This window comes from Lissotriton vulgaris, chromosome 7 (genome assembly GCF_964263255.1).
Source record: "Lissotriton vulgaris chromosome 7, aLisVul1.2, whole genome shotgun sequence".
Taxonomy (NCBI): Eukaryota; Metazoa; Chordata; class Amphibia; order Caudata; family Salamandridae; genus Lissotriton; species Lissotriton vulgaris.
In genome coordinates this window covers 1,610,908,966-1,610,925,037 of record NC_141695.1, presented here as the reverse complement: position 1 = coordinate 1,610,925,037, position 16,072 = coordinate 1,610,908,966, and the positions used below count along the sequence as shown (strand labels likewise).

Genomic DNA, 16,072 nt, shown 5'->3' with positions numbered 1-16,072 from the left:
CTGGGAAAGGATGGCCAGAGGATCCTGAGAAGAGCCCCTTACGCCACGGATCTGAAAGTCTGGCTCATACTACCCTTTGATAGAATGGCTCAGCTAATGTTTTCCGAAAAATGGAAAGGGAGGGTGCCTGACTGGCTGATCTGTACCCAGGAGAGAGGTTTATAACAATGCAGGATGCTTTGGCCACAATACGGAAAAATAGCTGCGGTAGCGCACCAATTGTGGCGACGTTCCTGGACGCCCCAGAACCCACTCACACAATGATGACTATGTTATCCATGGCCTGGGCAAGCCGGCTGGTCGCACATCTGAACCAAAAACTACGTAAGGATAAGCAGCTTACGCCACTAGGAGTAGAAGAGAGGTGGCAATCTCTTAGGGATGAACCGCTATCATTCAGGGATTGGTTTAAGATACATGCAGGGGTCCAAAAGGTATCAGTGAGCACCAGGTTTGAGCAGATTAAATTAAACATAATTCATATCACCTACCTGTCCCCCAGACGCTTGCATGCTATCTATCCAACAAGACAGTCCCGCTGCCCAAGATGCAAGGCTACTGAGGCCGATTACTTGCACGGGCTCTGATACTGCCCTCCAGTGGCAACTATCTGGGGAGAAACACTAACACATATTTAACGGAAGACGGGTTGGGACGTACCATTTAAGATTAATCAGTGCTCGCTGGGCCTACTACCTGATGACCCAAAGCGCAAACTAAGCAGATGTTTCCCAGTGCTGGGCTTCACACTGCTGGGAGAAAGACCTGTGGGAGTGGGCGGGCAGAGGGGGGACATATACAAAAGACAAGAATAGACGATGGGCTCCCAGAAGTGCTGCTTGCCTGGGGGATTATGATAAGACTTGTTGGACCCGGCCGGACTCTAGGGTTCCTCGCCCGGTCAATTGAAAGTGGCGTTAGAAACAGTTCAGTTTGATGGATGGGATAGCAAAACAACCCAAGACAGGGCCTTAGTTTGCCCATTTACACCACACACAAGGAAACAACAACAAAAAAGACGAAAGATATAGAAGAAAGGAAAAAGGGAATCTTAGACCCTTCACTATATGAAAGCTTCTGGGAAGGGTAGGGGGGGCATGTTGGGAAGTTTTACTGTTTATGTGTGTTATTATTCCTTTGGTTTTTCTTTGTTATTATTCGCTGTCATTGATGCAACGTAAAGTGATATGGTCGAGTGAAAAGTAGCCTTTTGTGTACAGACTGCACAATGAAACCTTAATAAAGACGTATTTTAAAAGAAAAACAATGCAGATGATCTAGTAGTAGTTACTAAGGATACTGAAAGGGCTTTCTCTAGGATTGAAGAATTAGCAGCAACTTTTGGTTCCTTCTCAGGATACAAATTAAACTTATCAAAAACACAAATACTATTTGTTGATCAAAACCCTCCGCCTCTCAATAATGTAGTCTCGGAAGCAACCTATTTGTGGATTAAACTAACCACACCAATTTCAAACATTCCAAATCTTAATTATGCTCCGATCCTGAAGAATGCCAATTCAACCTTGGAAAGAATAGATCATTTACACTTATCGCTACATGGCAGGAACAATGTGTTAAAAATGCTGATCCTTCCAAAATGTATATACTTATTTAGAACAGTCCCATTGGAATTCCCGCTAGACTTTTTTAAGCAACTTAAAAAAATGTCAGGAAGATTCTTATGGGGATACAAAGGCATTCGGAGAGCTCATAAAAAAATGATCATACCAAAGGATAGAGGAGGATGGGCCGTTCCACATTTTTTATTCTACTACTTGGCAGCCGTATTACAATTCATATCCCCTTTGATTGTGGGCAATAAAGCTCCTATCTCACAAGCACACTCCCCATCGATATTTGAACTAGTATTAGGTACTGAAGCTATCAGTCATTTCTTAAGAATAATAGAACCAAGCTACTACAAAAAAACTAAATTTAAGATTATATCTGCTGCATATAAAACATGGAGAATCGTAAAAAAACTGGTTGGGATTCCAAAGATTGTAAGATCTACTCCCGTAAACTCACCACACTGCTTCCCCCCTATAATTAGAGATCCGGTGATGAAAAGGTGGAATCATAATGGTATCTGTCACCTGAGTGATCTATGCTCAGTTAATTCTATCTCTATATTTACTTTTTCTGAACTTCAACATAAATTTAAACTCCCTTCTCATGATTACTTCAAATACTTACAGATCTTTAGCTTTTTAAACTCACTCTCTCCCAACGATCGACAAGGCCTCAAAACGATTCTGGTAATAGACAGTCTTTATATCAGAAGAAAAATAGGGTATTTTTATAATTTATTCATGACCTATCTTTCAGATGATCTTCCTATGATTCAACATAAATGGGAGGTGAAATTAGGAATAAACAACCTCTTGATAAAAGAATCAATCAAGACAGCTAATTCCATATTATTTTCTGGGCGATTACAAACTCAACACTATATGGCTATGTGTGATCTCTACTACACACCTGCTAAAGTTATGAAATGGGGGGCTACTGTTGGTATAATCTGCAATCGCTGTACTCTGATTGGAGCAGATGCAATACACATGTTCTTTTCTTGTATTAAACTAGCTGGTATAATTTCAGAAATTCAAATATTTATCGAAAGAATTACAGGGAGAACAATAATTCTTTTTCCTGAATTGATTTTATTTGGATTATCAATAGACTCTACAGAAATAGAACAACAACACTTGATCTTTATTATGATGTCTGAATTTCGTGCATGTATCACTCAGGAATGGATCAATCCGGAACCACCATCTTTTTCTATGTGGAGGGCTGGCTTATTAGCCAAATTTAATTTTGAACTTGCTATATATGCAACAAAAGGAAGAAAAAATAAACAATTAGGTATGAAAATTTGGGCTACGATTCAACAATGGATCCATGGGGAAATACCTTAAATATTTGCTTGACTCTATGTTAAAAATTCATTGTTTCCCCTTAGCAACTTTTCTGTTTTTTTTTGTTTCTTTTTCTTTGTTTCTATCAGAGAACGTGTTGTTGTTTGTTCTGACTATGTACTTTGTGATGAAATAATCTGTTTTGTTTGCAACAAAAAAATTAATTAAAAAAATAAAAAGGAAAGAAAAACAAGGATTATCACAGTGCACATCTTCTCCCCTAGGGTCTTTACAACACCAACACCAAACCCTTTCATACTAAATTAATCTGTAGGATTACATGTTAACAAAATACCCATCTACAGCCTTCAACACAGTTTAATAACAAGTCTCTTAAAATGCCTGTTGATTTTAATATATGCATTTCATAATAAGTAAGCCAGGCCTTCCACCTCAGTCATACCTTTTCATAATAAAATAAACAGACACATGTCGTCTGACATAACTTTTTCCATGTACAAATCAAGACTCTTGTCTTCATTGGCTTTTCGCCATAACCAACTGAGGACTCCTGTACTTCACATGAACTGGCAACCATCAGACACACAGTCCTACTGTTACAAATATATACACACAATTACAGTTGGCAACACACACAACCCCACTGAAAGGGGCATAAGGTGGGTTCTCACACAAACGCTTAAACTCAACTATTTGTCAGAAGCAGAAACAAACCCCAAAACCCCTCACGTATACAATAATCTGAAAGAATCCATATAATGCAATACCTTCCTACAGACTTGAACTTAATGGAATAATAATTCACTGTTAAGGCCAACTGGCTTTAACATACTGTTATTTCAATACATTAGTTATGCCTACAGTGTTTGTCGTACATTTTCATAATTAAACATTAGATGTATTGCCCCTGACACATCGTTTTCTAATGAACCGATCTAGCCTATAGCCTTTATCACTGGCTTGTCACCATAACTAACTAAGGCTTGCTGTAATCTGCTTAAGCTTTCCCACACGTCAATCACCAGTATACAGTAATAAAAAAAGGTCAATATACAGAATTACAGTTGGCAAAACAATATTCAAGCCTTCATACAATGGTATAACACGGATTCAAATGATGTTCACATTTTTTATCCCTTAGAATTTTTCACTTTGGATAACCAACACCAAAAACCTTAACAATGTGCAGCATTCCCTGTAACAAAACACCTGACTAGAAGCTTTAACATAGTGTAATGTCATTCTACCCTTAAAAGCCCACTGGCTTTATGTATCAAGGTTGCTGCAACACACCACCTTTCGTCTCCTCGGTAAGCAGACACGGACCCATTATCAGTGCAAAAACCTCAGTTTATTCTTCGTCGGCCATTACGCGTTTCACCACCTCAGTGGCTTGATCACATGACAACGCTAGTTTGATTCTGGACCAATTATAAAGCTGCACTATTTTGCACGTGACTAAGGTGAATGATAGACATAAACAAAACATTTGCTGGCAGATGCATCAAAGTAAATACCGGGAGCAAATGGGCAGATTCTCAGAATCTGCACCTTTGCTCCCGGTATTTTTGCATTTGGGATGCATCATCCCGAATGCAAAAATCGCAATTTAAGGAATCTCTAAATTGGGATTCCTTAAATTGCGATTGCATTTAAGGAATCCCAAATTCAGATTCCTTGAATGCAATGCATGAAAGTAAAAAAAATAGCGAATTCGCTAATAGGGTGAGCAAAATACCATGAAGTTGGACTTCATGGTAATTTGCTAAAACTTTGTAAAAAGCACTTTTGTGCATTTTTCAAAGTTTCATGTTGCGCACACACATGCCCTTAGAGCATGTGTGTGTGCAACATATGTGCATAGATCAATTTCAGGGGTGCAACAGGGTGCCATTTTGACACCCTTGAAATTGCATGAGCAATTTGCGAATTCCTACTGGTACTCGCTAATTGCTCATGCAATCTCCAATACATTTCTATGGGCCTGTAGGCCCATAGGAATGAATGGGACAGCATTCCTTCATTGCAACTAGCAATTTGCGAGTAGCAATTAAGGAATGTTAAGGAATCGCTATTTTAATAGCGATTCCTACATGCATAGGCTTTTGCTATTCCTAAATAGCGATTCCTTAAAAATCGCTATTTAGGAATAGCAAAAGGCTACGTTGATGCATCTGCCAGTTGGGTGCTTATATATCAGTCAATGCTTTTTAGACATGTGATGTAGCAATGAAATATAAAACGTTGAAAAATCAAAATAGTTCAGATAAATTTACTTACATGATTCTTACATAAAGCCGAAAATCTCAAACATTAACTTAATATATATATATCTATTTACAAATGCAAAAATAGATTTAACACCTTGGCTGCTAGCGATATTTTCCTTCTGCGCTGCATTCCCAGATTTACCATTGTTCATGACGAGCTCAGCTCGTCATCAGCACAGCTCAACTGTGCCTCATGACGAGCTGAGCTCGTCATGAGCATCGAAGGGGTTAAATCTCTATAAATATATAAAATCTCCATCGGTAAGGGGAGCTTTATATATATCAGATCAATGAAATTGATACATGGGCCCTATGAAGAATCAGTGGATTTACCTAAAGTAAAACATTTCAAATATGACATAATAACCGCATAAATGCATTTTTCCAACGCTAATTTCATTCTTAATGACTACAATGATAACCACCTGAGTTTTGTTATGTATATGAACAAATGACCCATTACCCGTGAAATAAAGTGCATATAGTGAAAAACATCTCAAATGTTAAAATTTGAAAATGATCATCAATATGGAGAAAGGACAGCCCCTGTAGATAGTTACATTTGATTATTATTACACAAAGGCAAAACAAAATGCATATGTTTGTTAATGGAAAGCATAACTAATTGATTATCAGAAAGCAAAGCATAGAGAAGGATTTACGGGTTCAAATCCAAACGGGGTATTTTAAGTTCATAAGCAAGTGTGCAGGTCTTCCGTATTTTCAAGGCCTCCAGGATTCTTACTATTAAAATTAAGTATGTACCGTGTCTCCAATTTCCTCATTGCTTGCTCTCTGTCACCACCCTTTTTGGTGGGGATAGTGTCAATGACATAATATGAGAGGTTCTTTAAATTATTGTCATGGACCGCGCAAAAATGTCGCGCGACAGGATAAGTTGGGTCACAGTTTTTAATGGCCCGTATGTGTTGCAACACTCTTTTGCTTGCAGGTAATTTCGTGCTGCCCACATATCTTAGGGAATAAAACAAAAGCCGGGCAGCTAACGTTTTTTGAAACAATGCACAACCTAGTATAAACAATTGCTAGGCTGGACAACCATTTGTGTTGAGTCACTTTTTGTATTTTATAAAAGATTATGAGCAGAGTTTTTTTGAGCATCAAAAGATACACCACAACATTTGCAAAGGTTCACAAATACATTGAATAAACCAAGGACAACAAATCAAATCAAATATACAACACATAACAATTGTGATAAACATTAAATATGGACAACTGTACAATGCCTCAACTAAATCAGTCATTGAGGCACCAATCCTGAATGAAAATTGCACAAGTGGACTAACAGATGGAATACTAGCCTACTTGTTTCACCCACCACAGAATACACAGTGAATTTGTCACACGGTGCTGTAAATAGGAAAAACACAAAAACTAAACAGCAGTGTGGAAATGTGTGAATTGTATTCCTATTACACCCTAGTTATTTGGTTAATAATGGTTGTCCAGCCTAGCAATTGTTTATACTAGGTTGTGCATTGTTTCAAAAAACGTTAGCTGCCCGGCTTTTGTTTTGTTTATTGTACAAGAGTGGTCCAGGCCGGTCAGGGACAGGACCCAAGCCTTCCCCAGTTTTCCTTTTTCACATATCTTAGGGGACAGCTACATTCTAAGACATAAATGGCATATTCCGTCTTACAGTGTAGGGGTTTGGAGATTTTAATCTCTTTTTTGCTAAAAGCGGTACAGTAACTTTTTTTTATTAATTCCATGTTGGCACGCCTTGCAGGACCTGCATTTGGTAAAGCCATTAGTTTTTATAGGCCAATCGCTCGATGGTAACACTTCAGGATTGCTAAAGACCAAGTCCCCATACATTGATAGCGCCCTCCTAAAGGTTATGCTGGGTCTAACTGGCATCTCAGCTCCTATTATTGGGTCACTTCTTACTAGCGCCCAGTTCCTGTTAATGATTTTGGATATCTCTTTTTCCTGTGAGCTAAAAGGTATTATTAGCCTCATAGTGTCAGGGTTACCGACGGTCATATCAATAGGTTCTCTGACCTTTTTTGGGACCAATAGAGTGTTCCTGTCTAGTTTCTGGGTTTTATCTATGGCTGATTGTATGATTTTGAGAGGATAGCCTCTAGCTAAAAATCTTTGTTTACAGCCAAGTTGAGCCTCAACTAAGTCACAGGGTTGCTGCAGATTCGTTTGATGCGCAGCATCTCCCCGTAAGGGATGCTGCTTATCAAATGACGTGCTGGAAGCTCGTAAAGTGCAGAATAGAATTCCCGGCTGTTTCCTTTCTGAACAGCTTGGTCTCTAGTTTGTTGTTTACCACCTGTACTTGAACGTCCAAGAAATTAATCTGAGATGGGCTAACAGTAGAAGTAAAATGTAAATTAATACAATTTTGGTTCAAACCATCTACCCATGTTTTGGCTTCTTCAGTTCCTTCCCACACAAAAAATAAATCATCAATGTATCTGTAATATATCCTGACATGGTTATCATATTGTTTGCTGTGTGTGCCTTTGAGGACCAGCTCCTCCCACCAGCCCATGAAAATGCAGGCGTAGCTAGGGGAGAAGCTGGCCTCCATTGCCACCCCTCGCATTTGCTGATAGTACATTTGATTAAACAATTTTTTTTTATTGTTGAGACAAAATGTAACCATATCTAAAAGCATAGTATCATGTTGAGGGCAAGTGGCATTTCTTTTGTTCAAAAAGAATTCTAGGGCTTGCAGACCATCTTTATGGCCTATAAAGGTGTATAAAGAAGATATATCCAATGTTAAAAGATGATAATTAGGTCCCCATTCACAGTCTTTGATTTTATTTAAAAAGTCACTCTGTCTCTTAGATATGAGGCAAGTCCCATCACACTTTCTTGCAAGAAAAAGTCTATATATCGTGAAGTATTTTCCAGCAGGCTCTTTCTTGCCGATATTATCGGTCGCCCTGGTCGTTTTGATGTATCCTTGTGAATTTTTGGTATAAAATAGATGTTTGGGATGATCGGATGGTCATTTCTCATGAATTTATACTCATCCAGGGAGATGAGCCCAGTGCTTTTCCAAGCTACTAATTTCATATAAAAAGAATTTGCTGTCTCTTTAACAGCTGAAGTACTGCTTAGCCTGCAACACATTCCATCATTTAGTTGTGATTGAGCTTCATTTATATATTCTTTCCTTGACCATAGCACCACGTTACCTCCATTGTCCGAGTTCCTCACGATTATATCATTATCCTTTTTGAGTTTGGCAATCAGATTATGATATTGTCTATTTCTGTGTGATATTTTCTTCTTTGTAGCGCAAGTCCTGTAATTTAGTTTTTTAATTTCTTCAGTAACTTGTTCATTGAAAATGTCAATGCCATCTCATAAAAGTATAGGGTTAAACTTGGATTTCACTTTAAAGGGAGTATTCCGTTTGGCTACATTGATGTTGCTTGCTGATTGACTGAGATTAGTGATGGTTGGACTTCCCATGTCATCGCAATAGTTTTCATTGCGTAGATCATGGAGTACAGTGCGTAGGGTTGCTTCCAAATTTTGTGAGGGAGTGTGTTCAGTTGTTGTTAGATTTAAATCTTGTGACATAGCAGCCTCTGGGGCATTTTTGGATTTGTTCATGGAGTGGAATTTGCGCAACTTCAACTTTCTGATGAACTGGTATATGTCCATTCTTGTGTTTGCATAGTCGAAGTTCGATTCATTGCAGAATGACAATCCTAACGACAGAATTTGAGTTTCCGCTTTGCTAAATACTGTTTCCGTTAGGTTGATGACAGTTTTTTCTACGTTTTGGTTGCTCTCAGTGCTTTTGGGGTTTATCGGCAATTCCACCACCCCCCTTCCACGTTTGTTGCTGTTGCCTCTGGGAGTCCCTGCGTTTGTGGGCTTTGCGACGCTGGCCCCGCTTGTAGTTTCGTTTTTGTTGACTTGATTTCGCAGATTCCTCGGCCTTGGCGTTGCCAAGCGTTCCTCTACTAAAAAATTCATTTCTTCTCCAGGGGAGGGAGTCGCATTAGTTTTTGCTGAGGACGCTGTATTGTTTTCACCGTCCGTATCACTTTCAATGGCGGAACTGAGGCTTGAGTATGATGACTCTGAAACTTGCTTGGCCCCTGCCGTTCCTGCTTCTGCTGATTGGTTCGTGTTAACTTTGCCTTTTTTATAGCATCATATTTGAGCGAGAAAGTAAAAATTTACAATAACTAACTCAGCCCTACTGCCTTTGCCATAACTGCAAAATGTGGAGAAGTGTGGCTCACTGGTTAGAGGAGGCATACCCTGAAGCAGAGGTCAGACCCGGGACCAGGGTTCAATTCCCGACGCGGCAGGGTCTTGAGCCCAATTGTCCACGGACTCGATAATTCTCGCTTCGGTGCCCACTCTAATCATGGGTTCACACTCTGCAACTCTGGGCATTAAGCTTGCTTAATCTCCACAACGGCCCCCCCACGGCGGGATGCCTGGCCTTCACCTTGGGGATGCCCAGTACGGGTTATCTCACAGGGAAAGGCCAGGACGGGTTCCCAATGCAAGCGCCGAGATGCCCAAGGGTAAGTCGAGCGCTATATAAGAACTCACAAAAAAAAATAAAATAAAATAAATAAACAGATCAGGCCTATATCCATGATAAACAGCTTTTCATTATAAGCATCTAGGGCCAGTCATGTTGATCATAAGCTTTCCCACTAGGCAAAAAGTGCAATCCAATCACTTGATTTCAGTGAAGTACCACATTTCTGAAAAATTAATATCTGTATTCAAAGTAATCAACATTGGGCGTGGCTAAAGAACCTCTAAGTAGTGCATTTGAAGGCTACTTTTCTGTTAAATACATATAGTTAGGCGAGAACTTTGCATTTGAGCCATACCCGAACATGTAACCCCTTTAAGAGAAGGACAACCACCATTTGCTGCAGTGACCAGGGAGCATGGCACTGTTTGTTGAATCAAGAGGTACCTTTAAATGGACCAATTTGGATCCAGGTCACGTCAAATTTTGACTTGTAATATTTTGTTCTGCATTTCTTTGGCAAACCAGGCGCTTTTCCCTTCTGCGACGTACTCTCCAAGGAATTACAAATGCTTTCTGCTGTATCCGAAATTTCCCTGCCAAAAAAGAAGTTAAATTACAGAAGTTGATTGTAGTTATTATGTTTGAGACACAAACGTTTCACGAATAAAACTAAAACTTTGTTATGGTGCATTTCTTACCACTTCAGCACAACTTGACGAAGGACTAGCAGAACATTTTCCTCTCATAAATGAATATGCTAGATACCTCTAAAATCTAACCAGGCATATTTTTATACACAGTCAAGGTCATTAATAAGCGTTTCTTCATGTTGCGCAAGTTTAAAAAAAATCTTCAATAGGGTTCTAACTCTGGGCACCACCGCTCAACCTCCACCACAACTGGATAGAACAAGACTTTAAATAAAGAGCTGGATTTGAATGAACCCTAGAAGTGGGGTCAGAGTCAACGTGCCACTTATAAAGTGTACAGACATTTTACTCCCTAGAGTAAGTCCAATATGCCCACTAGAAAAACAAAAGGTGTATACCACAATCAAAGCAGTCTAGCCCTGCTTTTACCCAGAGTGGCCTGATATATAGCAATCTGAGGCTTCATCAGTAATGTGCCACAAGGAGGTGCTCATCAATATCTTTACTTGATATTTAATTTTGTGAATTTTGAGCTACAACAGAAACATGAATAGGATATAGTCTATATTTCAAATCTGCTTATAAAGATTGACATTCACATGCATAATTCAAATTAGCTTTTATTTCAACATCCAGAAGTGTCTGGATCGATACTTTAACCGAGGCTAAAACAGCTTGGCACTCACCGCTTAGTACATATTGACTTAAGCCGTGAAACTGCTGCATTACACAAAAAAAGGACTCTAAATTATTACTTTCAAGGTTGATCACGCCAAAAGCATAACCAACTGAGTTATCCAATCTGCTAAGGAAAATCCGTAAAACAGCAGAATATCGTACCCAAAATATTGTCTATCAAAAATATTGTGTCCCAAACATGGTTTACCAAAATATCGCCCACTGGAGTTAATGATGGCCATTTTATGCCCAGTGGGCCAAGACTTTTGGAAATTATATTGAGGACACAATAGTTCTGTCACAATATTTTTGCTAACGAAATTCTGGCACGCAGCCCAAAATGACATGCATATCTCACAGAAAGTAGGAATATGATGAACTGATATTTGTGGAGCGAAGTTACTCCGAGGAGTGTCACGGCGCTGGTGTAAGGGAAAAAGGCCATTAGCTTTGAGAAAAAAGCCAATCTCTCAGCTTCTTTTCAAACCGCTGTTCAGATTCAGTTTGACGAACGTCAAGGGGAGTTTGTGCCAGGCCGAAGGGCCCAAATAAGAGAAAGAACAGTCACCCGCTCTACAACGGTGGATCCTGGGTACCAGGGCCAGAGCACGGTTAGAGGAATGCAACTTACTGTTTGGAAGGTAAGAATGTATCCTAGACAAGAGGTAATTGGGACAGGTGTGGTGCAGAGCTCTGTAGGTAAGTACTAGAGTTTTAAACAAGATGCGTTTACTTACTGGAAGCCAGTGTAAGGAGTGGAGATAAGAGGAAATATGAGCTCCCAGCAGAAGCTTAAGAAGCAGTTGAGCAGCTGCATTTTGTACTACTTTTAGCTTGTTTACTAGGTACTGAGTGAGGCCACATTATACTTCATTTGCATAATCTAATCTGGGTGTGATGAGTGCTAGAATAACTGCTTTCCTGGCTGGAAGGTCAAGGCAGTGCAATAAAGTTTTTAGGTTTTGACTAGCGAGCTGCGCACTGCGCAGTTGCAGGGAAAACCTTATGAGAAGAGTAGAGTGGCTTTGGTCCCCGCCTCTGTTTCCATTGGCTAGCTTCATAAATGGAGGCTAGCCATTGGAACAGACATCTGCTCGTCATCCTGAGAGCAGATTCGGGGGCGTTCCTGCAAATTTTAGGCTTTCCGCCCCTTTCGAAATCGTCATGCGGCGGTGGGCGGTGTTTATTTTTTTGTTGCGTCCATGTTTATTTTGTTCATTCTGCGGCCGACCGCCGCCGGAGGAAGTCCAGGTGAGTGCCCATTCCCGCCCCCCCTCCCGCTGACCGTGTGCCGTTCCCGCCCCCCCTCCGCTGACCGTGTGCCGTTCCCGCCCTCCCTCCCGCTGTCCGTGCCTTTCCCGCCCCCCCTCCCGCTGTCCGTGCCTTTCCCGCCCTCCCTCCCGCTGTCCGTTCCTTTCTTTGTTAATATTTCAGTCAAGAGGAGCAGGCAGGTTCAGGCACGGGACAAATCACCGAATAGCCTGCTCCCCTCCTTTCCGTTACCTTTAGCAGGTCACGATTTTATCCGCCCCCCCTCCCGCTGTCCGTTCCCGCCCCCCCTCCCGCTGTCCGTGTGCCCGTAGGTGCTTGTTAATACTGGTAAAGCAGTGGTCTCGTCTGCGAACCAGCGTTCACGCGAAGGAGCGGTACCGAAAACATGGCTGCCTACGGAGGTAAGAACCGGAGACCCAACTTGGTGAAACGTGTCTTAGTTTCTTTCATAATATCTGTCCGCGGCACACGTGTAGATTTGTCTGGGCAGTCTACTACTACCGAAACTGACAAAAGAATTGCTCCTGCCCGTTAATGTCATGAATTGTAATTGCTGTCTTTTGCTTGAAACAGTTGCGTCCTGGTAGAAGTCAGCTTGCTTCGTGATGCGAGGGAAATTCGCTTTTATAAGACCTATAGATGAAGAGTCTGTGCTAGACGATGCATAATCTGATTTAATATGCCTTTGGGGGAAAAAAAATTACAATATGTCATTGTGCAATGTATTAAGAGGTTGTGCGTGGTTGATGTCAGATTGCCGAAAAGGACTGTATTTTTCTCCTATTAGTTCCCCAGTATTTTGACGGTATAACACATTCAAAATAGAAGTCCTCATTTTTAGGGTGTCAGAAGGGCATTGGTGCCAAGTGGCACCACGTCCTGTGTGACACCTCCAATCAGTGATGGCTGTCCAGTCAACAGTACTTGACGTGTTGGGATTTTTGACCCAAAACGTTCAAAGTTGACAGTCAAACCACGTGTCCCCGAATGCAATTTGCTCTTGGCTAAAGCACCAGAACTATCACACTCAACGTGTGGCTACTTTAGTACTAATTACATCCTCAGTTCACCGACACAGACAACGCTTTTTTCCCTGCTCCCTTGTATACCGTCTTCATCAAAGGCCACGCGCCTATCCACCACTTATTTATTAATTCCTCAGATGTCAGTAATAGAGGGGCAACATAACTGCACCAGTCAAGGCAGAGATCGTACTTAAATTATCTACACTGTTTTTTTGCAGCATGCTTTGTTTTCTTTATCCAATAACAGTTCAGATTATTTTTATCTTTAAAAAGCAACGAGAGAGATATTTTCCGTAATATACTCGACTGGAACTGTTTTTTATATGACCAGATTTATTTCACCTGCCAAAGTCTAAAGTAGGGGCTGATGGGTGACCCTTAACGGCGTTTCATATTTCACAGAGTAGAGAATGAACATAATTCCCTGTACAGACGTCGCCTTCCCTAGTCACCTTTGAAGTCCTTTTTACACCTATTTGTTACCTATGCGGTCGGTTCATTTCTAACAACAGTGTATAACTTGCACAGGGGGGCTCGCAGTGTGTGGAGGGCTCTGTGTGGGTGTGTAGAGGGCTCTGTGTGGGTGTGTGGGGGGCTCTGTGTGGGTGTGCGGGGGCTCTGTGTGGGTGTGTGGAGGGCTCTGTGTGGGTGTGTGGAGGGCTCTGTGTGGGTGTGGGGGGGGCTCTGTGTGGGTGTGTGGGGGGGCTCTGTGTGGGTGTGTATAGGGGCTCTGTGTGGGTGTGTGGAGGGGCTCTGTGTGGGTGTGTGGAGGGGCTCTGTGTGGGTGTGTGGGGGGCTCTGTGGGTGTGTGACGGGCTCTGTGTGGGTGGGCTCTGTGTGGTTGTGTGGAGGGCTCAGTCTGGGTGTGTGGAGGGCTCAGTCTGGGTGTGTGGGGGGGCTCGCAGTGTGTGTGTGAGGGCTCTGTGTGTGTGTGTGTGGGGGGCTCTGTGTGGGTGGGGGGGCCATGTGTGTGCGTAGGGGGCTCTGTGTGGAGGGGCTCTGTGTGGGGGGGGCTCTCTGTGGGTGTGTGTGGGTGTGGCATTTGCGAGAGATTAAGCTATTGGCATTGTAAATGACAATGCCATTTATTTATCGGTTTTCAAAACGAACACATAAATAAAAAAATTGTCATTTACAATGCCAATAGCTCTAACTTTCCCAAAGGCAAAACCGTTGCATTGTAAATACTTGCTGCAGTATGTAGCAGCCCGTTCCAGGTCCCAACCACGGCTTTTGAATTGTTGAAAAGAAAACTGGTTGTCGAATTTCACTCGAAGATTTCTGACCACCTCAAGATTGCGGACTTAGCAGGGGGGGCTCCGTCCGGCTAGGAAGTCTGCAAGCCTAATGAAGAGTTGTAGCCAAAGCAGAGAACCTTGGTCTCATTTGCCTTACACTTCAACTGGTTAATGCGCATTTATTGGAAGATAGCAGCTAGTCAAGGTTTTATAGAATCCAATGTTATATCTCCTCCTTTACTGAATAAGAAGAGGAGCTGCGTGTCATCCCCATAGGAGATTATTTTGGCAACACAGGATTCCACCAATGGAACCAGCGGGGTCAGGTAGATGTTAAACAATGTGAGACTCTTGAGTTGAGCCCTGCGGTACCCCGACTGTAAGTTCTTTGGACCCAGAAGAGAATAGGGGAGTGCATACTTCCTGCCCTCTGTCCTCAAAAACTGACAGTGTAAGTCCATCGATTCCAATGCTCTGAAGGTGGGAAATTAGCCTAGAGTGGGGAACTGTGTCTGAGGCTGCTCATAGATTAATAAAATCAGCCCAGTCTTACCTCCTACGTATGTGATATTCTGAGACTCAGGGCAACATTTAACATTTATTGTTTTGGATACCAAATATTGTTTTCACACACAGTATACTAATTCAGTATATAAAACACAATGTGCAAGCAAATTTTAAATAAAGCTGAATCATCATAGTCCCGGCTACATATCCGACAACTCACCCAGTACAACTGGTGGGTTCTGGTGACCGTTGTGGCTGAATTTCTTTAGACTGTGGGACTTCCTTTTCATTGACACAACTTTCAGTTCTCTTTGAACGGTTTAGCTGGCCTTCATCCTCCTGCTTAGTTTCCAATATCTGACAGTCACTTTCAGTACTGGGCTCCATTCACACCTGCTCCCTCTGCAAGCATGACAACACCAAAATCTACTTTAGACACATCCCTTAAAAGTACAGAAAGCAGAATTAAATACTTCTCTGTAAAATACATAAAACCCGCTTCTATGATGGGCCTCTAACCTGTGGAGTTCATTGTCTGAATGTACCAGATTCTGACAGTGAGGTAAGATTCATATCATCTGTTGCTACTGTGTAATACTAAATAGCAAATGATTTCTAGGAAAATATCTTAAGCAAGTGAATATACAAACAAGTTGTGGGCACAGAACACGACAATATTGACGAAATTAAATCATCAAACAATAACAAATACAAAACAGAACATGTCGAATACTGTGTATTTATATCAAAAGTAGAAAAATATTTATTTGATGAAAAATGCTGAAAATATCAAAACATAATCTAAAAAGAATATTCCGCAGACATACTCGCACTCATACTAATACCAAATAACACCCTGTATGCAGTGCTGCAAGTAGTTGAGCAAGTCAGAATGAAGGCTTTAATTACTAGTGTTTGCATTCTAGGCTTAGTGCCAAGTGCATGAATTAGACAATCCACAAGACAGGGTTCACATAGTGAGCTTGATAAATTTGTAACTGTGAAACAACAGCAATAAGCAAATCATTAAATGAAGAGAATAA

General features: G+C 41.3%; 1 protein-coding gene across 1 annotated transcript in view; it reads right to left on the bottom strand.

The window, feature by feature from the left end:
- LOC147706094 (uncharacterized) overlaps window positions 1-15,416 on the bottom strand; it is a 49,351-nt gene extending 33,935 nt beyond the window's left edge. The window contains exons 1-2 of the mRNA XM_086929028.1: window positions 15,250-15,416; window positions 10,104-10,252 (exon numbers count right to left, since the gene is read on the bottom strand). Coding sequence (XP_086785154.1) covers window positions 10,104-10,252; window positions 15,250-15,416 — 316 coding nt within the window. The remainder of the gene's footprint in view (window positions 1-10,103; window positions 10,253-15,249) is intronic.
- Window positions 15,417-16,072: the final 656 nt, after the last annotated feature.